We start from the raw sequence: 24,192 nt of genomic DNA on the forward strand, positions 1-24,192 counted from the left end.
AAAGACAAAGAGAGAAAAAAAACGACAACTTTTTTTTCTTCACCTCTTTTCCCCCTGAACTTTATTGGTTTTGTTTTGAAGCAGGGAGCGTGTGGAAAAAGCAGAATAAGCCTGCGTCGTTTCACATATTCCCTCCTGATTGGCTAAAACACAGAGAGTATTATCATGGCATCACCGATTGGTCAAAATCAGCGCGCCAAACGTCACATGTCACTCTTTTCGCGCGAAAACCGTTGTTCTGTTGTCGAGACTGTAGCGTGCTGAGTGTGTCTGTCCGGAAAACAGCGGCACGACTCTGTGTTATTCTGAACGTTTTTGAGTCTTTTATTCCTTTTTGACGGTGTTTCAACATGGATGTTGCCACAGCAACCGCGGAGAATGCCGGAGAGATTGTGAAAGACGAGTTGGCTGAAAAATGTCAGAAGTTATTCCAGGCTTTCTTAGAGGAGTAAGTCAGACAGAAACAGGCTTCTTTGTGTTGTTGTCGGCCAAAACGCGTTGATGCATCACTTTTTAAACACTCTTCATCAGTTATTATTGATCGGCTGGTGGTTATTTATCATATTTAGTAACTTTTCTTCTGCCTGTATCCATGTGCAGGTACCAGACCGGGGACGGGGAGGTGAAGTATGTCCGTGAGGCCGAGGAGCTGATCAGGCCGGAGAGGAACACGCTGGCGGTGAGCTTCACTGACCTGGAGGGCTTCAACCAGGAGCTGGCTACCACCATCCAGGAGGAGTACTACAGGTGGGTTGAAACCAGAGTATAAACCCCAGTTCGTCCTGTGAAACAGAATGTAGCCTACGTATACAGGAAATGTAGAAGTGCTGACATTTTAACCATCTGATTACAACCAAAAACCCTGCATCAAAATCGATCTTAAGAAAAAGAACAGAAGTATTAGCATCAAAATATACCCAAAAGTACCCACTATGTGTTATGGTCCATTTCAGAATCATATTAGATTACTGTATTATGATTAATGATGCATTATAAGATAACAGATCAAATATGACGTACTTTATTAATCCCAAATTGGGAAATGTTTACATTGCAGCAGCATAAAAACAACAAAACAAAACAACGCATTTCACATAAGTAGACATTTTAAGAGTAGAAATAAACAATACTACAATTAAACATCTCAAAATAGAATTAAAGCAGCATAATGCTTCAATCGCAGCTGGTAAAGGGAAACATTTCCATCCCATCGCATTAAAGTCCTCTTTAGTGCCATTGTATGTCTTGATTTGATATTTAGAGTATTATCCTATAACATAACAAGCAGGAAGTGTCCATATCTTAGTTTGCATGCAAACATACTCCCTTATTTCAAAGGTTGACGCATATTTTTCTGTCGATCAATAATGCAACCATTTGTAGCAGCTCTATTAAAAAATCAAACCATTGAGTGATTTAACAGCCATGGAGATGCCGCTGTGTATTCACGTTGAAATGATTCTGTTTGCAGAGTTTACCCCTTCCTCTGTCGGGCAGTGCGCAACTTTGCTCGGGATCACGGGAATGTTCCTCTCAACAAAGAGTTCTACGTAGCCCTGGAGGAACTGCCCACCAGACACAAGTAAGACACAGATAACTACTTAAATTGTGTGTATCATGCTTTGATTTTAATCAATCAAATTACAATAATGTTAGATTTAAGCGTCCAATAATGAATTCTAAGGAAATATATCAACTTCTTCCTTGTGTGCGATGTAGGATCCGTGAGCTGTCATCCATGCGCATCGGTACCCTGGTGAGGATCAGTGGGCAGGTGGTGAGGACACACCCAGTCCACCCTGAACTGGTAAGACCTCCACCTTGCACCAAATAATAAGAGAAGAGCTACGTGATTACAATTGGGCTGTTCCTCTATAACATTGTCATTTTGTTGCAGGTGAGTGGCACCTTCCTGTGCATGGACTGCCAGGCGTTGATCAAAGATGTCCCCCAGCAGTTCAAATACTCTCCTCCCACCATCTGTAGAAACCCTGTCTGCAACAACCGCAGCCGCTTCCACCTCGACACGCACAAATCCAAGTTCATCGACTTCCAGAAGGTAACTATAGCTGCTTTCCCTCTGGACAAAAAACCTACTGACCTCTGGCTTTTTGGTTTCACCGACATAACATAAATAGAGCATACATGGAGATGCTTACATCACTGAACCTGTTGTACATCAGCGATAATCATGTCCTCCTTGAACGCCAAAAGGACATACCATTTTTTGATGCTATCAATTTTCCTGGCTTTTTGTTTTTAGCGGACAAGGTTACCAATCTGCATTTTTCGAAGTGAATATAATAAGATAAGCAACAGTATAAAACCTCTATGTGATGTATGTGTCTGTAAGTAAATGGGTTAGTGAACTTGACTGTCTCTGTGCAGGTGCGTGTCCAGGAGACGCAGGCGGAACTGCCTCGTGGTTCGATCCCCCGCTCCCTGGAGATTGTCCTGAGGGCGGAGGCTGTGGAGATGGCTCAGGCCGGAGACCGCTGCGACTTCACCGGGACCCTCATCGTCGTGCCGGACGTCTCTCAGCTCACCACTCCCGGTACGATTTTTGGACAGACACTTTGAGCCTGAAATTCACCTGAATTGTGAAAATACTTGGAACAAATCATATTGCACACCTCATGACTGTTTGTATGTGCGTCCCGTCCACAGGTGTGCGCGCAGAGACCAGCACCCGGGTCCCTGGAGGGCCACAGGGCTTTGAAGCCGATGGTTTGAAGGGACTGAAGGCTCTGGGAGTCAGAGAGCTTTCGTATAGACTGGCCTTCCTTGCCTGCAACGTGGCCCCCACCAACCCACGGGTAAGACACTCAAGCTAAAAATGAAGCATTTCCATATGTTTTCACGTTATCAGAAATGTAGCAGTCTATACCTATAATTAGGGACGCTCCGATCGCCAATTTTGGGGCCGATCGCCGGAATCAGTATCGATCGATCTCCGATCGAGTGGGTAGGGGATCTTCCATTTAAAGTGCAGTGTTTCCCCTATATACAAATAGCGGCGGCGCAGCTCCCAGCAGCTTCTACTGAAGCCTTCCGATTAAATCGCCATAACGCTGACACCGCCTCATCTCCACCGCTCCCATGTTTTTGTTTGTGTTGCCATAAGTTATTCTCTCGCCGTCGGTGCGCTGGGCTAATGCTAATAATGCTAATGCCAGAAAATACAATGGCGGCTTCACAAAACGTTTCAGAGTTTTACGGGGCGTGGTTTGCAATCCGCCCAGCCAATCAGAAATTGGAATTTTTTTTCTCCCCAGGAAAGTACCTGCTCTCTAGCAGGGACTGAAAAGGGGGGAAAAGTTCTCATAAACTAAGTTCTCTTTTTGGTGTGAACGCAAAATCCCAGGAACTATCGGAACTAAAAGGGAAAGGTACTCTGGTGTCAAAGCGCCTCTTGAGAACTCAATAATGTGGTTACTACTTCCTTCTGGACCTTAAGACTCAAGTGCTCGTTTCAGTATGCACTTTGCTAAATGACAGTTGTACAAACATGCAAATAAAATAAAAATATATATTTTCTCTTAATGCAAGGACGCCCTTAGTTTGGAGCCTTAATTCCATTTAGCTTACCTGGGTCCACTGTAGAAAACCAGGTCCCCTCAAGTTAGGTTAGAGCTTGACAACATACAAACTCCTTGGTTCTTGTGACATCCCTAGCTATCATCAAAACCAAATAAGCTACCCAAGCCCCGAACATGCCTGGTGTTAAATTCAGTTTTTGTCTTGTTGTAGTTTGGTGGAAAGGAGCTGCGAGATGAGGAGCAGACAGCAGAGAGCATCAAGAGCCAGATGACAGAGAAGGAGTGGGAGAAAGTGTTTGAGATGAGCCAGGACAAGAACCTGTACCACAACCTTTGCACCAGCCTCTTCCCAACCATCCACGGTCAGTGCTCCACCCCCACAACCAGCATTTACTTTGGATCCAGGGAAGTTTAGTCAAAGTGGTTCATTGGGATTTTAGTTAAATGGCGGCTGTGATTTCCAGGCAACGACGAGGTGAAGCGTGGTATCCTGCTGATGCTGTTTGGAGGCGTTCCCAAGACGACCATGGAGGGCATCTCGCTGAGAGGAGACGTCAACTTGTGCATCGTCGGAGACCCCAGTACTGCCAAGAGCCAGTTCCTCAAGTATGTGACACAACGCGGACAAATTCCCACACCTTGCTTGACGTTGTAATCCTTAAAGGGAATCATGCGCTTTGGGGGTTTCCTGTAGTGTGTATAGGTTTTAGTGCATGTAAATGGTCTGCAAGGGCTAAAATCCCAAAGTTCCAAAAGAGTAACACACGCTTCTATTGGCTAGCGCTCCAACACATTGCACATGATCGGCTAAGGGGCGGTTAAGCAGATGACCAATCACAACAGAGCCGGCCAGCTAACCAATCAGAGCTGATAGGGCTCTGGTTTCAGACAGAGGGGGAAAAAGGTGCTGCACCATAGGCAGGATGAGAAAAATAAAGACCTTTTTTGAACATTAAAGCATGTAAACATGTCACAGTAGAGGCACAGAAGACAAATATTAACCTGAATATTAGCATAATATCCCTTTTTTAATTGTGCAACTATAACGGAAATTGATATGCACGGATCTGACATCGTAATTGTGTGTGCAGGCACGTGGAAGAGTTCAGTCCCAGAGCAGTGTACACCAGCGGGAAGGCGAGCACAGCTGCAGGTCTGACGGCAGCTGTGGTCAGAGACGAGGAGTCCGGCGAGTTTGTGATCGAGGCCGGAGCTCTGATGCTGGCTGACAACGTGAGTGTTGGAACGCAGGCAGTGAAGGACATTATTGAGAGCATTCAGTGGTATTAACTGCAAGCGATTCTCCTGCAGGGTGTGTGCTGCATTGATGAGTTTGACAAGATGGACCTTAAGGACCAGGTGGCCATCCATGAGGCCATGGAGCAGCAGACCATCAGCATCACCAAGGCCGGAGTCAAGGTACTGCTGCCAGATTTAACTAAATGCTAAAAACAAAAAATAGTTGTCAGGGCTCGACATTAAGGACTGCCCGATGGCCCGGGGCCATCTAGTATTTAGCTCGGGCCATGAAGCCTCACCTGCTGGTTGCCCGATCGGGCAATCTATTATACCGGTATCATGCAGCTCGCGGATCCAGTAATGAGTGACCCGAGAGTAAAACTAAACATATCTATAACTAGTTTAAGTAGTTTGAGAGGTGATTAAAATAGCTACATGTGATATTCTAACCTGAAGTGTGTGTTTTGTCCGCTCACCGCTGCATGTGATCATGCAGAGCTGCGTGTCGACTCGTCAGCAGCAGCTGATCTCTCTCTCCCGTCAGATTAGACTTCACTCGCGTTTATGTCCATATCGATCAGATCCAGCTAGTTCTAGCTAATGATATGACTACCTGCTTATTAAAAGACACCGTGACATAAACAATAAGTGTCGCTATGCAACCGGGTAAGGCCGCAAAGTATAGCGCAGCATATGCATTTGTTTACATGCCCACCGGAACCCCCAGGCATTACCAACAGATCAACGCACAATCAACCCATACAGGACATCTCTTTCTCCACATTAAGTGTTAGACATTAGAATTGACTCTTCTTGTCTTTCACATAAGTTACGCAACCGATGCGGTATTGTGCTAAGGGGAAATTATTTTGACCGGACATTTTGACCCGAGAGATTTAGATTTGCCGGTCTTCAGCATATTTTAGTCAAAGTCTGGTAATTACCGGCTAACGGAAACTCTGGTGTCTGGTATGTGCTGTCTTTGTTGAGTATAAAACGTGTTTTCCGTCTTGTTTTGGACTACGCAACCTCCTTGTTGTATTTACAATCCAAATAATGTGATTAGTTAAAGCCTTTGCTTATGAAGGAAAGCTCTGAAATGAAATCTCTTTTTGGAAAAAGTTTTGAAACGGCCGCAACAGTTTTAAAGGAACACACAAGTAAAATAACGCCTTGTGCAAAAAGGCCTGAACGCCCATTTCTATAGCACAACCTCAACACACTTAAAACCACATACTTGTTTTAAAAATCATTGTTTTAAGCCCAAATTAAAAGAACCTTCCAGTCAAATCTGCAGTAAATTAACTAGACTCCTCCGTTTCTTCAGGCCACCCTGAACGCTCGCACCTCCATCCTGGCTGCAGCCAACCCTGTGGGCGGGCGATACGACCGCAGCAAGAGTCTGAAGCAGAACGTCAACATGACCGCCCCCATCATGAGCCGCTTCGACCTCTTCTTCATCCTGGTGGACGACTGTAACGAGGTAAGCAGCATAGTCTGTATATTTGTTTTAGTTTTACAATTTGAAGTGCGTTTTAATATTTTCTTACTTTCATAAATCCTCTCTGCTCTAAATATCCAATTCTCCTACTTAACGTTCTAACGGATCATGTGTGTATCCAAGGTGACGGACTACGCCATCGCAAGACGCATCGTGGACCTGCACTCGCGCATTGCAGAATCTGTGGACAGACTGTACTCTCTGGATGAGATCCGCAGATATCTGCTCTTTGCAAGGCAGTTCAAACCCAAGGTGTGCGTCTGCCTGCTGCGATTAAGCGGGTTAGCATCAGGTTAGCAATGTATACGCTTCTGATCGGTATTAAACTGTTCCGTGTTCCGTATCTGTAGATTTCCAGCGAATCCGAAGAGTTCATCGTGGAGCAGTACAAGCGTCTCAGACAGCGCGACAGCTCCGGAGGCGTGACCAAGTCGGCCTGGAGGATAACGGTGCGGCAGCTGGAGAGCATGATCCGCCTGTCGGAGGGCATGGCCCGCATGCACTGCTGCGACGAGGTGGGTGCCAAGAATGATTTGCTGCTCAGGGTGCACAGATTAAAGTTGTACACACTTGAATTCAGGACACAATGTAACTCTTAAAGTGATAGTGTTGCATTTTAGGAGCCCTATTATGCTTTTTGGGGTTTTCCTTTTCCTATAGTGTGTTGAATACGTTTTAGTGCATGTAAATGGTCTGCAAAGGCTAAAATCCCAAATTTCACTACAGAGGGAGTTTCTGCAAGAGTTCTGCTCATGTTTTAAACTTTCTGCACATTTAAACATATCTGTTTTCTGAGATGATGGGAATTAGCCAAAGATATTTGGAGAAAGTTGTACTATTTAGAAAACAGTCGTAATTTAGTGGGAATAGAAGCCAACATTTTTGGAAGGCTCAAATCTCACCCTTTGTGAAGGTTTTTGCTCACATGTTAACTTTTCCACCTTCGATTAAATGCAGACTACTAAAGCTTTTCAATGGGAACCACATCCTGGACTATTAAACTACTCACAAGTTTTGCTTTGATCTTTTCCTTTCTGTTAATGTCTTAAGGTGCAGCCCAAACACGTAAAGGAAGCCTTCCGTCTGCTGAACAAATCCATCATCAGAGTGGAGACGCCCGACATCAACCTGGGGCAGGATGACGACCTGGAGGAAGAGGAGCAACAGGAGGATGGTACTGACACACAAACGTATAAATGCACCTGCAAGGGCGCAACATAACTAAACTAGAGCTGAAGTTTGTTCCTGAACTGAAAAGACATCCAGGTTTCTAACGCAAATGTTATCTCTGCAGGAAACGCCATCCCTAATGGAGTGAATGCTGTAAACGGCCTCACAAATGGTGTTAACGGCCACCCAGATGGTGTCAATGGGCCCACAAATGGAACTAACGGCAACACAAACGGTGTGGAGGGACACACTGAGCCAGGCAGCCAGGCCAAACCAGCTCTCCGCCTGTCTTTCCCCGAGTACAGGCGTATTTCCAACCTGCTGGTCTTGCATTTGCGCCGGGCAGAAGAAGGTGTGAGACTCTCTTCATACTTATTGCAAAAAAAGATTCTTAGTTATTTTTGGTCTAACCTTTTCCCTGTTGTCTGTTTCAGCTGAGGAAGAAGAGGAGTTGAAGAAAAGTGCAGTGGTGAACTGGTATCTGAAGGAGATCGAGTCGGAGATTGACTCCGAAGAGGAGCTGGTCAATAAGAAGGGTCTGATAGAGAAGGTCCTCCACAGACTGGTGCACTATGTGAGTCCACACGCTGCGAACATACAGCCATGAATGGAGGTCGTTTTGTGTTTGACTTCACTTAACCCTGTGCCTCTCTGCTTCTCCAGGATCACATCCTCATCGAGCTGTCTCCGTCCGGGCTGAAGGGCTCAGAATCTGCTGGCACAGAAGAAGTCGTGTTTGTCGTCAACCCCAACTACACCCTGGAAGATTAAACATCACTTCTGTGTCTATGTTTTCTTCACCCCCCTTACAACTTCCATCCTTGTTGATATTTTACTTCAACAATAAAGTTGATGTTCAAGGTGTTGTTCAATGCTCATATGTAACGCATACATACCAGAAGCATCAGAGATGTTATGCGACTTGTTTTGTACTGTACACAATATTCTGGGGCTCTTAAAAATAAGACATTCATAGTCAAACTGCTTTGTAAATATGCTGCTCTGTTCTCCAGTTGTTTGATGGTTTCTGTCTGTTTTGACCCCACGTTAAGGAAAATGCCCTAGAATTGTCCCATCGCTTATTCCACAACTGTATATTTGACATTGAGGCTCTATGGTTTCAATGTGATTTTGTAAAATGATGAAATAAATTGAATAAAAAAGTTGCTTAAAGAAATAAAATATTGACAAACTAAAAGCTATTTGATGCTGTTCCTGCCGTATTTAATTATAGCATTACACCAGTAGGTCGTCTAGGTTGAAAATGACTTTAAATAAAAAAATATTTTCTGTATTCTCTAATGACAAGTTTTCCTGTCATAGTTTTTCTGATATGTCAGCCTTTTTTCCCCAAAAGATTACCGTCCTATAATATGAAAAAAAAAAATTATTTTCAAAATGCACTTTACTAAGTCGTTTTTGTGCATGTTTTTGACATAGGCCTACTATACAAAAATCGGAACTTACGACTGCCTACTATTTTTTATTTCACAAAAATGTGACTGTTTTTCCCCAAAAAATAATACTAGAGGCCTACTATTACATTTTTCAATAGTGACTTTTTATCACATTTGTATTTATAATACTATCATACTTTAACTTTTTTTCCACGATATTTTCGATATACTTTATTGACTTTTTTTAAAAAATGTTCTATGGCTTTAAAAAACATTCTCATTCCTTTCACCTTTTTCGACATGCTATAGCTGCCTATTTCTGTATTTTTTTGGACATACTAAACTATTACTCTATCAACACTACTGTTTGGTGTTAACTGCGCATGTCAGACATTACTCAACATAACATGGCGGCGCCCTACGTGACAGCAGTCAGGACATTACTGAAAGGTAAAATACAGACATTACACATTGTTTTTGAACGATTATTATCCAACCTATCTTCTACAAAGGCTGTGGTACAGTTACTTGTCTAAATAATGTAACGTAGCGTTATTTTTCCCTGTTAGGAGTTTGCTATGTTCCCGAACGATGGCACCTTACGCAGAGGAGCCGAGCCCCGGCAGTAAGTCAGTGTTCGCAGCTACATGTCTCCCCTGCTGCCTCCCTGTGCAGCTCCAAGACCGGGGCTCACAGCAAAGCCGACCCACGCACAGACGACAGGAAAGCCGGGGAGCAAGAGGAGGAGGAGGAGGGTCCTGAATACATGCCCAGGAGAAAGGCAAAGAATCCCATGATGCCTATTGGCTATGCCTGGTAAATCTCTTCATTCATCTACAATCCTTTATATTGGTAAAACACTTCAGACAACACCATTTATTTGACTGCTTCTGTTTTATTTCCGCCCTGGCAGACTAGCTGTCCGATCTACTCATATGTATATATATATATATATATATATATATATATATATATATATATATATATATATATATATATATATATAATTTAAACTGTTTGACTGATGTGCTGAAAATAGCAAGGTCTGTCAATGTTGTTGAACCAGAAACTATGTAGAAATACATTTATACAAGCTATTTGATGCTGTTCCTGCCGTATTTAATTATAGCATTACACCAGTAGGTCGTCTAGGTTGAAAATGACTTTAAATAAAAAAATATTTTCTGTATTCTCTAATGACAAGTTTTCCTGTCATAGTTTTTCTGATATGTCAGCCTTTTTTCCCCAAAAGATTACCGTCCTATAATATGAAAAAAAAAAATTATTTTCAAAATGCACTTTACTAAGTCGTTTTTGTGCATGTTTTTGACATAGGCCTACTATACAAAAATCGGAACTTACGACTGCCTACTATTTTTTATTTCACAAAAATGTGACTGTTTTTCCCCAAAAAATAATACTAGAGGCCTACTATTACATTTTTCAATAGTGACTTTTTATCACATTTGTATTTATAATACTATCATACTTTAACTTTTTTTCCACGATATTTTCGATATACTTTATTGACTTTTTAAAAAAAATGTTCTATGGCTTTAAAAAACATTCTCATTCCTTTCACCTTTTTCGACATGCTATAGCTGCCTATTTCTGTATTTTTTTGGACATACTAAACTATTACTCTATCAACACTACTGTTTGGTGTTAACTGCGCATGTCAGACATTACTCAACATAACATGGCGGCGCCCTACGTGACAGCAGTCAGGACATTACTGAAAGGTAAAATACAGACATTACACATTGTTTTTGAACGATTATTATCCAACCTATCTTCTACAAAGGCTGTGGTACAGTTACTTGTCTAAATAATGTAACGTAGCGTTATTTTTCCCTGTTAGGAGTTTGCTATGTTCCCGAACGATGGCACCTTACGCAGAGGAGCCGAGCCCCGGCAGTAAGTCAGTGTTCGCAGCTACATGTCTCCCCTGCTGCCTCCCTGTGCAGCTCCAAGACCGGGGCTCACAGCAAAGCCGACCCACGCACAGACGACAGGAAAGCCGGGGAGCAAGAGGAGGAGGAGGAGGGTCCTGAATACATGCCCAGGAGAAAGGCAAAGAATCCCATGATGCCTATTGGCTATGCCTGGTAAATCTCTTCATTCATCTACAATCCTTTATATTGGTAAAACACTTCAGACAACACCATTTATTTGACTGCTTCTGTTTTATTTCCGCCCTGGCAGACTAGCTGTCCGATCTACTCATATGTATATATATATATATATATATATATATATATATATATATATATATATATATATATATATATATATATATATATAATTTAAACTGTTTGACTGATGTGCTGAAAATAGCAAGGTCTGTCAATGTTGTTGAACCAGAAACTATGTAGAAATACATTTATACAAGGGGAGGGACACTATACCCATATTTGACTTTTATGTGCTTTTATATTCATTAAAGTAAAACAATTGTCTTTCATTCAGAAGTACTGCAGAAACAACAGTCATATCTTCTCCAGGGTAACATAATCTCCATTTTGATCTACACACTCAAATAAACAGGGTGGACAAAAGTATAAGGGTTGCTCAGTTTAACAAAAATACTGAAACATTGCATTTATATCTTATTGTGACTTTGGCGTTTTCATTACATAATACCATACAATGAAACCTTTTGCATTTTCGAAAAATTTGCTCCCCCTTAGTACCACAACATGTGGAGTGTTTCTCCATACTCTGCATCAATATGGATACTGTAAGTGTTGAGCACTGAAAAAAAATCAATATATTACATTTCTTCCCTCCAGGATGATAGGCCTCCCCGTAGGTATCATCGGCTTCCTGCTGACCAAGAGAGAAGTTGACAAGAACCGACTGAAGCAGCTGAAGGTCCGACAGAGGATGAGGATGTCAAACGAAGGAGAATATGAGGGGAGTCGCTACCGCCAGCATAAAGAGGATCTCAAACTGGAGCGATGATGTATATGTATGGCTGCAATGTTATGCACATATCCTAAATGTCACCACTGAGACGTTGACTTCACTGCAGCAAAAAGACTGATTACAGAAGAAAACTTCATTAGTTTAAAAACCTCTTGAGTATTTCTTTCTGGAGCAAAAACATGAAATTATGCTTGTGACAGCCATTTTGTTTGTCTTTGGGCAGATTTGATTTTTCTTATGTAAAGAGATGCTTATAGACCACTTTGTTGAATCTGGAGAAAGAACATTTATTTGATTGATGCTGATGTTTGTTAAATATGATAAAGCAAATAAATGTATATTTATACAGAATTTGTGAAACCTGGAAAAATGCACATGAACACCGTAATCAAATACACATATTTATTTGATATGAAAAAGGCAAACATCATTAACGTGTATATTTACAAACCCGTACCCCACACTGACACTCTGCTTCACATTCAACATGTCCACCGTAGCTGTTTTGAGGCAAGGGTTATATGTAACATGGGTCTATAACATAGCGTCTATACTTGTGGAGAAGACTAGCTGGCTGCGATTGGTCATTTAGGAGCATTTGAACAATGATCCATTAATTTAACAACATGGCATTGACTGTGTTATCCTGTAAGAAAAAAAAGCCCTGCTAGCACCTATGCATCTGACCGAGGTCTGACCATGACACCAGAATATATGTATAAAAAGGATACTTATGTAACAATACTCATAAGTCTGTGGTAAAAAAAATGAATCTCTGATACATCTTCATTGTGAAGGCACTGTAGTGATGTAGAACCATATATATGTATGTTAAAAACGTGTGTAGTTACAATCAGATGGACCGAGCTATTTGGTGGGCAGATTGGTCACCAAAGTATCAATACTGCTGACGCTAAGAGTAGTTTGGAGTATCCAGACTGTCGCTAGAATCTATACCAAATGTAACATGTGTAATGCACATACACTCTAAAAGCAGATTTATTAGCTTTTCATTTGCTGTTGTGTGCATATCTGTTGAGCTCACCTTTCAAACTATTTACATTAAATCCTACTTGGCCTTTGGACTGATGTATAGCCTACAATTAAAGCCAAGTCAAAAATTGAGAAATATGCTTATAAAATTGCTGAGAGAAAGATGAGCCGATATATACCAATCATGCCTGTCCTATGAACACAAAGCTACAGCTGGGAGGTAGTTAGCTTAGCTTAGCATAAAAACAAAAATGGGAGGGAAACGTTTAGCCAGAATTCGTACGAAAGATGTTTGTTCCACTTATCAGCACCTCTCAAGCAAGTTCTATTTTAAAATGAAAAGTTCAGAAAGTTGCTAATAGAGGGCAAGAATAATTCTGGCATATCAGGAAAAACATGCACAACCTTAAGTAGGCCTATGTACACTTAGATTTTCTATGACCTAACCCTAAGCGTGATATTACATTTTAAATTTGTGAGAATTTTTTTAACCCTCAGAATGAGCCAGACTAGCCATTTCGAATCATTCATGTTAAGCTAATTACTTGCTTGCTGCAGTTTACCCCATAGAACTATTACATCAACGATTTGGCGCAAATGTTAAAGAAGAAATGCCTGATGTTGGAAAAATATTTCCTTGGTTAAAATGTAGATAAAAGTAGGCTATTATAGATTAATTCAATAAATTAACCATGATACGTTTTTACTCAACAATTAGGTATATAACCTGCTTTAAATACAAACAATTACTATCCTGCCCATTGAATTTGTTTGGTTATCGGCAACCACATTTTGAGGCATTGCCCAGCCCCACCTACTTTACTTCAACGCCACAAGAGACGGGCCTCTGTGTTGGCAAAATTGAAATGGAATTAAAAAAAAGAAATCTATGCCCATTTTCTCTTTTTTTTTTTTACAGATAGGCACCAGTCCATGTGTAGTAGAACATCATGAGAAGACACATTTGGAGACACCGTCTGCGTTAAAACATGAGTCCGGTAAGAGTGAATAAATGTTGCAGCTGGCAGTCCAGTGTCCATAGGTATCTACTGTATTTACATTGTATTATTAATACTCTTTTAAAGCCACTGATAATTTGCTTAATGCAGATAAATATTCATTTCGGAAAAAGTGCATTTTTTTGTGCATAGGATTCACCTATGACAAAACTTTAAATTCAGCCCTTGACATTTGTATTATACGTCATGATTTTAATAAATGTATTCTGATTCTGACAGACAGCAAAAGCTTTAAAAAAAAAGGTGGGTTTGTTGTCTGCACCCTGTCATTTGTTTTCCCTTGGGTGCACTTATTTGGTAGAAGCACCAATAATCTGCAACAGGAAAAGGAAGATCTGGACGATGTCGACGTAAATGGAGAGTGCGGCGAACACATACTCCTCTGGGCTGATGGAGTGCTTCCTGTTGCCTATCAGCAGCTGGGTGTGGTAAGCTAGGAACTATAAGACAAGCAGGAAACATTTAGACTAACACTGGAACAAGTGATACACAAAGGATCATCACAGGGTTAACAGTAAAGAAAATAACATTAAATTGCATAATACGCACCAGAGTGAAAGCGATGGCTCCTATACCTGCATAGAGCATGTGAAGCCACGGGATCTGAAACAGCAAACAGTCGTTACAATGAAGGAAACTGGAAAAGCTTTCATGACGAAATTGGGTTTTTATCCTTAACTCACATATTTGAATGACAGCACAATGGTTGTTATGATGCCAGTCACGAACACTACGATCCCCAGGACACAGAAAAGACCCTGGCACTTGGTAAAGTCCACCTAAAAAGAGAAAACCACCAACAGCTGCGTTAAAAAAACACATGAAAAAAAAAATACACTGCGACATTTCATCTGATGAGCACACACAAACCCCACCTTTGTCTGGAAGCAGAAGACGGTGACGGCGATGCAGACGACGGCAGTGATCCCCAGAGCGAGAAACACTGCTTTTGTGTCATAGTAACTAAAAACAAAGAGCAACACAGTTTGTTTTGAGGGACACTGATAGGAATGTCCATGCAAATAAACAGAAGTGTTTTTTTTGTACATGTCTTACCTGGAAACTGATCCTGTCACATAGGAGAAAGCCAGGGTCTGTGAAAAAATAACAAAGGACATCTATTGGTCGATCTAAAATAACAACGGCATCCCAATATTCTAGAAAAACAAATCCTGTTACCGATTTAAAATCGCTGATTAAAAGCTACGAAAGGGCTGCACTAGGGATGGGACAATGTATGATGTTATTAAGGATTTAATTCAAATAAAAAGGGCATCCTGTTGAATTAACATTTCAGGGATATTATTAGTTATTACATGCCTATACTAATCATACTCGATTCTGATTGAAAATGTCAGAGGTTGTTAATACTTGATAACACATCACTTCTAAGCAAAAATAATGACCGTTGCTATGGAGGATCAAGGGAGAGGAGGAAAGAGGTTCAAATATGTAAAGTAAGCTAACACAAACACGTGATGGGCTCTGGCAGCGTTTAAAGACTTGTTAGTGGAAAATAAACTGAACAGACTTGGACAGATACAGAATACCTGGATCAGTGCTGACGTTCATTTTAAGTAACGTTGTTGTTTCCGCTGTTCCAGCCATTGTTGGTGCGCCGTGGAACAGAGTGTTCTTTCTTAGCTTAAGCAATACGATCATTCTTAAGTCAATAATTCATTTTCGTTTAATATTGGGAGTCAAGTAATATGAGTATTTAGAAAAGCGGTATATAAATGTAATGTATTCAAATGATTGTGAAATACATCATGTAAGACAAACAGACTTAAAAACAATAACTTATCTCACCATATGATTTATGATTACCTTATATCACTTATAACAGATGTGTCCTATAATGCAATTTCCTAACTAGATGTAGGTTTAAGGGATTCCAGTATGTTTTATGCCAGTGCCAGAGTTGTCAGCATACTTTGATAATATATGTATATGGTATTAGTTTAGATAATCGTGACATGTCCTTTTTAATATGGACGCATGCTAAGGCGATTCAATTGAAAAAAAGGATGGTCTCCTTAAGTAAATAATAAAACTTGAAATATAACTGAAACATATTATTGTATATTCTTATTTAAAAAATTATATGAAATCTAGAAACTATCCCCACAAAGCTGAACAATAGCAGTCTCTACCAACAGAATAAACTGCGCCATGACTTAATCCATAAAGCCATTTTGCAATATGCAAACACAGCCTGATTCCTGTGTGGTGACTCACTGTTTAGTACCAAAGACAAGCTTCTAACTTTGAGATGAGACCAGCCTAGGCTGTGTGAATTATCTAAGAATAGACTTGAACCACATCCAGGACACTGGCAGTAAAGGCAGTAATTACAAGTTTACACTTCCTGATTCATAGGTCAATCACAAGACTCACAAAGATGCTAAGCAGAATGACGTTCCATGGGAACTTCCTCCTAAAAAGAGATAATAAGATTAAATGCAGTTTTATAAATATTCTTTGGGCAAATATTCTTCAGAAAACGTTGTCACACTCACCTGGGGCCCTTACAGCAGACCAGCACAAGGTGGGTGACGAAATACACAGCGCTAAAACGAAAAAATGTAGAGATGAAAATATAACAAATACAAACTTTCATTTGAATTCTTACAAAAGATCCAGGGTAAGACTTACTATGATGCCCAGTAGAGAGCTGGGTTTTTCTGTACGAACAATCTGACAGGTCGGCTGTGAGAAACAGAGGCAGAGTTAGCAGCGTGACGCATATAGACACAAATGCAAACAGAGATCAAACCACCCTCTATATACTCACACAAATGTGAATATAGCCACAACAGATGTGGTGACGAGGAGTTGAGCAGCCAAAATCAAATACACCTGAAAAACACACGCAGAAAAAAGAGAAATTACACCCTGTTACACATCTTTGCTCTTAGACTCAAATTAAATGATAACACAAGACTGATTTTATTATGGTTTGTGCGTTTTACCTTTCTGATGAAGGCATGACGAATGCTCATACTGTCGAAACCGCTGCCCCTCGCCGCAAACCCATCATCTGGATCATCTGCAGAAATATGACCACAAACACTCAATGTATCACAGGAAATTCAAAGTTTAAAGCCAGGACAGAGGTGATGTATTGACCCCTACAATGGTCTGTTTTTATTTCTTCAGTCTACTGTTATTTGTTCTTTACTTCCAAATTAATGTATTATTGTTATTTACATTATGTATCTTACTCCATAAAGAAATGTATTCCCTTTCGACCGCTTTGTGGGATGCACTATTCTAAAATTACAATAAAAAAATGTTGATACCAAACAAAGAAATCTATGGGCGCTCTCACATCCACAATACATGGTCCAGATAATTAAGTTTGATATTAACCAAAATTACAGGTGTAAAACCCAAACATGGTCAGGGCTACACATCTGTAGTCCATGCTGTATTACATTTGTAATAAAGTTTCACTTGTGAAAATAAATACTCAGTTATTTCCAGAGAGGATGCAGAAAGGATAGGAGAGGGCAATTCCACAAACCAATCAATGTCAAGCAAAGGGAGACGCAGCTCACCTGGGTGATGTCGACATGACAGATCATGTCTCTTTAGTGGACTCGCATTGTTGCAATGCGAAATCAAAACTAACCAAATCAAATGTTTTAATTGCGACAATTATGTGAACCTGACTTTCTGGTGTTAAATCACAAGAAAATACAAAAGCCTATTTCCTGAATATATTTGACTCTTAATACTGAATGTATGTTTTTCAACTTTAATAAGAGTCTCAGAATTTGCTCATGTTCAGCAGTCCCAGTCTTACCAGAGCTCATGATATCTGATGGGATGTGCATGGGCGGCATGATTGGAGGGGGCATGGGGTAGCCTGCTCCTGGAGGCCCACCCGGCTGAGCCTGTCCTGGGTACGGGCCGGCAGGATAGCCCCCAGGTTGGCCCGGGTAGCCCCCAGGTTGGCCCGGGTAGCCCCCAGGTTGGCCCGGGAACATAGGGGCGTTCGGACCAGCGGGGTAAGGGGCAGAGGGCTGGCCCGGCTGGGGACCACCAAAGCCAGGGAAGCCATATGCTGGGGGTGGTGGGTATCCTCCACCCTGCGGGGCGTACAGCGGGCCCCGGGATTCGTCGTACCCTGGAGGGTAGTCTGACCTGGACATTTTACCTGTAATCACAAATGACAGTTCATATTGCTATGTGCACAAGCTGTGAACAGTAGGGCCCTGTCACGCCCTGATGTGGAATCAATATTACCTGCCAATTTCATCTTATCACATGTATCGCCCTACATTTGAAACTTGAATGTGGCTCTTATCTAATATTTTCATAAACATATTTGGAATAACTGTGAATGGGATTTAGCTTATAGTCTATTGTCTATAGTTACCCATTTTGCATTCCATCAACTCTTTGTTTTGGATTAATGCCTGCACCTTTGAGGTTTTGAGCGTGTAAAAAAGCAACCGTTTGCAAGGGCAAGGCAAAACTCATTTATCTATATAGCGTTTTTTATTTTATAGGCTATAAAGTGCTTCACGCCAAACAAATCCTTCAGACGTAGTGCATGAATTCATTTGGCCTTTCATTTCATTCTTTTAAATAGATTTAAAGCATATCGTCTTTTTAATAAAGCTCTGTTACCCCTCTCCCACCAAACCGGTTCCAGTTCTAGCTCTGTGCTAGTACTTTTTTGGTTTGGATCTAGTTCGCAGTTTAGGAACCAGTTGGGTTTCCACCGCCCAGAGCCCAAGTGGTGCACACTCATGACTTCACCACAACGGGGGACTGTCGGGTCAATGCTATTGATGCTTTTAATCGTACTAAGTGAGATTAAATTCAAGAAACACTTCTCCAACCTTGTACTCTTCTCCAGAGTTCAGCGGTTCAATGTTAATAGGCGCGTTCACACCGCAGTACTTTTGCCACTTTAGTTCCTTAATGTCGCGTTCACACCAAAAAGAGCCGGAACTAAAATTAGTTCATCAGAACCTTTTTACCCCCTTTTCCGTTCCTGCTAGAGAGCAGGTACTTTCGTGGGAGAAAAAGGTTCCTATGTCTGATTGGCTGGGCGGAATGCAAACCACGCCCCGTAAAACTCCCAAAAAGTTTTGTGAAGCCGCCAATTTTATTATCCTCGCATTAGCATTATTAGCATTAGCCCAGCGCAGAAACGCAGAGAGACTAACTTATGGCAACACAAAAGAAAACATGGGAGCGGTGGAGATGAGGAGGTGTCGGAGTTCTGGCGATTTACTCGGAAGGCTCCCCAACTCCGGGGACTTCCGGCCGGGGACTTCGGGTGGCAGTATACGCCGTGAAGTTTTTTGCGGCCTGCCAGTAAACCCAAAGCAGAAGAAGAAGAAGTGACGACAGCAGCTTCATTTGCCTAATCCTCCCCCAGGGACTTATTCCAATGTGAACGCGATCCGTACTTAGTTCATGAGAATTAAAGAGTTCTCATGAACTAAGTTGTGATGAACCTTTGTGGGAAAAGTACTGCGGTGTGAAAGCCGCCTATAGTATGTAGTTGAGCCGTTTTTTGCAGACCGCTATGCTGCTCTTCCACCCTTGTAATTCACTGTCTGACTGTCTCATAAGCCACGTGTCCTGATCATATTTCCTCATAGTGATATATTTTTTCCAGTTTGTATTGACACTGTTTGGCATCATAAGGCCGTAAGTAAAGTGTCTCTGGTATTAGATAGGTGTTGTAAGCATAGCAACCGAAGCTCATCTGACTATATTGACTGCTTGTTGCCATTATGAATATTTTTTATATTGGGGCATTAGCCGCTTTCTACAGGCATATTTCAACCCCGTATTTTTTCATTATGATCTTACTTGTGATATTCTTACATGGCAACATGTATTGATTACAGGTTGTTGTTCAGGGTTCATCTCGCCCCAGCCTCCGACGTAAAGCTAACATAGTCGCAGTTTTTTGGTGCCAGCTGCGAACCAATTTTCGAGAACAGGAAGAACTGGTTCGCCATCGGGCACTAGCTCTGAACTGGTTCGCCATCGGGCACTAGCTCTGAACTGGCCCAGAAAGCGATTTGATGGGAAGGAGGTATTGGTGGTTAGGAAAGTAAATCAGTGATGAAGTGGTGTCATGTCAGGTCTCGGTAGGTCAGGGATCCCCTTTTATGGTTGTAGACATTTACTACATATAAATGCACATATGCTGTTACACTAATCTGTCAAAGTGCGTTTCTAAAGGAAAGGGGGACTAACATCAATGTTAAACTATCCTAAAAAACCCTATCGCAGGAAATACACAGAGATCAGAAGATACTGAATTCTATATCCTAGAACTCAAATGTAACTCTGGAGGCTACACATACATGAACCTGCAACTGAATTACTACATCAACAGCTGGGAAACTCATCACTGTGAAGATTGCTAACAGCAACTAACATATTTAAATCACAAACTAAAATGCCAGCTGCTCGACAAGCAAGGTCTAGCTTTTTAAGGGGATAATGTGCCAATACTGTGTTTACGGTTTTGTTGCATTGCCCAAATACACCATGAGGTTTGATACAGCAAATTGCCGTCTTAGAATGCCAAAGATATGAGCCAATTGAGAAAAAGTGTTGTAAAATATAATCATAAACATAACATTGTTGTCCAGAGAGCGCAGACCATTTCTAATAAAACAAATATAAGTGATCACTTTTTCTTTGTTATCCGCTAATGCAGGGGGGAAAAAGTGATATATTACGTATCGCAATGTTTGATTTTTTCTATCCCATTTATGTATTGAATGAATGGGAGGGGAAAACGAATAAAATTTCCTGTCATATAGGGATTTTAAATACTGTAATGTGATTATTTTCTGAAATATTTGCTGAAAGATCTAGCTAAATCACATTTGTGCAACATCAACTCTGCAACTCTGTAGCTTAAGAACTGCAATAAAGTGTTTATGTCCATTGATTTACAACACAATGGCCAGGAGTAACATACTCATAGATATACAAATGATACATAGACTGTCCCTTTATACAGACTATAGAAAATCCCTGTATATAAATATTATCAAAACCTAACATATAAGCCATTTAAAAAAACAGACAGAGGTAAAGGCCTGTTGTCTTAGCAGGTGTTGGTCTAGGAATTTGGGTGTGCACATATTTATCCAACACTTAGATTTGGTTGGGTTATAATAATACTTGAGTTAGACATAAGGGATACATTTGGGCTTGTATCAGGTTAAAGGTGGGGTAGGTAATTTTGGGGAAACCAGCTCGAGTGTGCTAAATTTGAAAATATACAGCCGGAATTAAATCTGCCACTTCCTTACAGAGCCCCTCTTCCAACACACACGAACGCGCACATGACCAATGAGGGCACGAGATAAGTTTGTGCACAGATGGAAGGCTGACAGGCAGGTAGGCCATCCAGTTATTTTAGCCGGGCCGGCTAAAATGATTGGTCGTGCTTTTTACAGCGCTACGGCTTCCACAGATGACATTTTTTTTCAAAGCACTTAAGATATTCATTGCTATCGGGATGTTAAGAGCATTCCATGGAATATAACAAAAAGTGTACCTCGAGCCGGTTTCTCAAACTTACCTACCCCACCTTTAAGTTAACTATGGTTCTGCTTAGCACATGGCTCCTGAAAACCACCACTGGCTCAGGAACCACATTTTTCCCTGAGGGGAACTCTAACAACAAACCACACACCTACTCATACACATGCACACAATGTTGTCATATATGAGCAAAATATTCCATGTTCCTACCATGAGTATAAGTAGAGCTGTGTTACTTAAACAGGACCCTTTAAGTGCTTTAAGTCATTTTTATTTTAAACATTTCTTCCAAAATGGATTTCCACATTTTGTAAATGATCTCTGACTCGATACAACATAGAATAAGCCACTATATTAAAGATCAGTGTTTGTAAGTAGGTTTCTTGTTGCTCCTTTATTTATTCACTGGAGGTTTTTAGGGGAATACACACAGTAAAGGAATTCAAGAGCTAGTTGACTCCACCTCATGTTGCCATTACATCACATGAAGAGCGCCAAGCAACCGGACAGAAAACACTGAATGGAAAAAGTGCTTCAGAGTATGTGCAGTAGCAGAAAGAAACAGAGTGGACCAAGTATTGGTCATGAGAGGCAGTTTGAGAGGGCTGAAATGTGGGTGTAACTCTTCTATAGGAAAGTGACACACCAGTTGTTGTGGGTCGTAAGGTGGCTTATATTTGATAAGAAACCTTATTATTATTATTATACATCATCATGACCACCAAACACAAGTCCCCATCATCATGGTTGTGAGTCAGTAGACACGTTTGGATACCTAGCTTAACACAAACTACAACTCAACCTGTTATGTATGTTATTTGATGTTTTAGTTGTGGAAAGTGTTTTGTTATTCCGACCATCCACATTAAATAAAAGTTAGGGTCTGCATATATACAAAAAGGGAAGCAAGACTTTTTGATACGATCTGGAGACCATCTGTTTCTGAAAGGTATGGAGCTAGCTGATGATGAGGATAATTTAGTACTGACCATAGACTGTATAAGAAGGTTATAACTAGTGTAAACCTCATAATGTGACTTTTTGAGTTCATCTACAAACCGTGAAATTGCCTTGAATTGAACTAATTTGGCTGGAAATGGTATTCAATTTTTAAATGCAAGTATGATATGTCTTTGTATGAGGGGGTTCTGTTTTTTTTTTTTTTAATATATATATATTTTTAATTATTTTGTACTCTTTTAATTTATGTTTAATGAGACCTTGTGTCTCAATGAAATGTTATAACCTGTATAAATAAAGGCTAAATAAAAACACCTGTACCTCAGTCTAATTTGAGCTTTCGAGGTGCACTTCTGCATGTTTGGAAGTGTACATTTTTTTATGTATAAAAATTATTTTATTGTATAAAATGTTAATACAAACATTGCTCTAAAATTAATAATAAAAGTTAGGGTCTTCAAGTCTTTAGTTAATGTATGAAAATGAATTATGATGGGAGACAGGGTCACAAAATGTGTACTTGTTTTTTTTTTGGGGGGGGGGGTTGCTTGTCGTCTTTCTCATTACTTTATTAGGCACACAGATGTATCGATTAATCAAGAAGATAATTGGCAGATCATTCAATAACGTTAAATTTGTTTTTAAAGTAAAAGGTTCAGTCCCCTAACCAAGCCAACAACATTCGGACAGTCTGGAGTTCAGTTTTATCAGCAGTGTTGTTGGGCCAAGTCCATCCCTGGTAATGGCTTCATTCTCGTGTAAGCCTATATTGTATGGTCTTGGTAGGTACCATGCATGGTGGCTCATTTAGACACTTATTTTTAATAGAACCATCACTACTGTTATTGGTTGCATCACAGATTTTCCTGGCCGGAGGAATCAAAATTCCTGCCCCATATAAAAGTCTATTTTTGGGATGGAAACTGCACGGAGCACTACGGTAAATAAACCAACCAAACTGTAGTTAGTTGACAAAAAGTATTCGAGATGTTTGCTGAAATGTGCACCATCAAAATTCCCCATTTCAGATTAAGAGCAACGTTTTAAGATAGCTGTGGGAAACATCAGTTTAACTAAGGCCTTACTAAGCCTTCACTTTGGTATTAACTGGGCTAAAATGACTACACCCCCTGCCCCCCCCCACCCTGGAGGACCAAACCTCAGCTCACAAAAAGCCCTTTCCGGTGCGGGAGGTTTCCACAAGCACACGCGAAGCTACACTCAAAATACACAACGAGCAACAACATTTAATATAGAATATATTTCGGCGATATTTAACCGCTGTATAAACATGAAAAATGTTTTCAAATTAGCTCCACTTACCAACAAACAGATGCCAACGAAAGACACAGGCTGCCTGTTGATTCCCCGAGGAGAACGAGCGAAGATAAAGTTTTACCGGTGACGGTCAGGCCTTTTGTTTACAAAGAGACCCCAAAGTGCTGAAATAATTACATAAAGTTGTTCAGCGGCCTTTCCGTCTGTTCCAGGGTCTGAGCTGCTGTAAGTCAAGGAACATTTCCTGGAAGAGAGGAGCAGCAGGGTGGAGTTCACAAGAATCCGTCACACAGGGCGTGTGTGTGTGTGTGTGTGTGTGTGTGTGTGTTTGTGTGTGTGTGTGTGTGTGTAACAAGGTTTGCTGGTTCTGGTCATTTTAAGCAGGCTCTTCTCATGTTATTAAAAGAACGGAGCTACTACAGACTAACCAGAGAAAAGTACTGCATTCAAAGTGTTACTCAAGCAAAATTACAAAAGTATTATCAAAATATACTTAAAGTACGTGAAATTGAAAGTAGTCATAATAGTATACAGTCAGAATAATAATATATCATATACTAATTATTGATACATTAAAGTGTTATCAAAGCTGGTAAAGGTGCAGCTAGTTTTAATGACTTTGTATACTG

At 40.7% G+C, this 24,192-nt stretch overlaps 3 protein-coding genes across 4 annotated transcripts; 2 read left to right on the plus strand and 1 right to left on the minus strand.

Annotated features, from left to right (window-relative positions):
- Nucleotides 1–214: 214 nt before the first annotated feature.
- mcm6 (minichromosome maintenance complex component 6) lies at nucleotides 215–8,651 on the plus strand. Its single transcript, XM_079650782.1, has 18 exons — nucleotides 215–448; nucleotides 601–747; nucleotides 1,472–1,582; nucleotides 1,720–1,807; nucleotides 1,898–2,059; nucleotides 2,389–2,554; nucleotides 2,668–2,816; nucleotides 3,751–3,901; nucleotides 4,004–4,145; nucleotides 4,631–4,772; nucleotides 4,851–4,958; nucleotides 6,106–6,261; nucleotides 6,403–6,531; nucleotides 6,630–6,794; nucleotides 7,330–7,453; nucleotides 7,574–7,801; nucleotides 7,884–8,023; nucleotides 8,113–8,651. The coding sequence occupies exons 1-18, from the start codon at nucleotides 351–353 to the stop codon at nucleotides 8,218–8,220; spliced, it is 2,514 nt and encodes an 837-aa protein (XP_079506908.1). The 5' UTR covers nucleotides 215–350; the 3' UTR covers nucleotides 8,221–8,651.
- A 550-nt stretch (nucleotides 8,652–9,201) lies between these two features.
- LOC307019737 (uncharacterized protein) lies at nucleotides 9,202–13,386 on the plus strand. 2 transcript variants are annotated; one of them, XM_079650821.1, is made up of 4 exons: nucleotides 9,202–9,296; nucleotides 9,416–9,662; nucleotides 10,708–10,954; nucleotides 11,639–13,386. In XM_079650821.1, exons 2-4 carry the CDS (start codon nucleotides 9,656–9,658, stop codon nucleotides 11,808–11,810), a joined length of 426 nt encoding a protein of 141 aa, XP_079506947.1. In that variant the 5' UTR covers nucleotides 9,202–9,296; nucleotides 9,416–9,655; the 3' UTR covers nucleotides 11,811–13,386. The 2 variants fall into 2 exon arrangements, with proteins under 2 accessions (XP_079506947.1, XP_079506946.1); XM_079650820.1 differs by lacking the exons at nucleotides 9,202–9,296; nucleotides 9,416–9,662 and adding an exon at nucleotides 10,492–10,588.
- tmbim1a (transmembrane BAX inhibitor motif containing 1a) lies at nucleotides 12,163–23,866 on the minus strand. Its single transcript, XM_079650807.1, has 12 exons — nucleotides 23,609–23,866; nucleotides 17,595–17,948; nucleotides 16,759–16,835; nucleotides 16,581–16,645; nucleotides 16,442–16,495; nucleotides 16,306–16,356; nucleotides 16,184–16,223; nucleotides 14,843–14,880; nucleotides 14,662–14,749; nucleotides 14,470–14,565; nucleotides 14,336–14,389; nucleotides 12,163–14,226 (listed from the first exon to the last, which is right to left on the minus strand). The coding sequence occupies exons 2-12, from the start codon at nucleotides 17,941–17,943 to the stop codon at nucleotides 14,077–14,079; spliced, it is 1,062 nt and encodes a 353-aa protein (XP_079506933.1). The 5' UTR covers nucleotides 17,944–17,948; nucleotides 23,609–23,866; the 3' UTR covers nucleotides 12,163–14,076.
- Nucleotides 23,867–24,192: the final 326 nt, after the last annotated feature.

Source organism: Notothenia rossii (genome assembly GCF_949606895.1).
Source record: "Notothenia rossii genome assembly, chromosome: 9".
Lineage (NCBI taxonomy): Eukaryota > Metazoa > Chordata > Actinopteri > Perciformes > Nototheniidae > Notothenia > Notothenia rossii.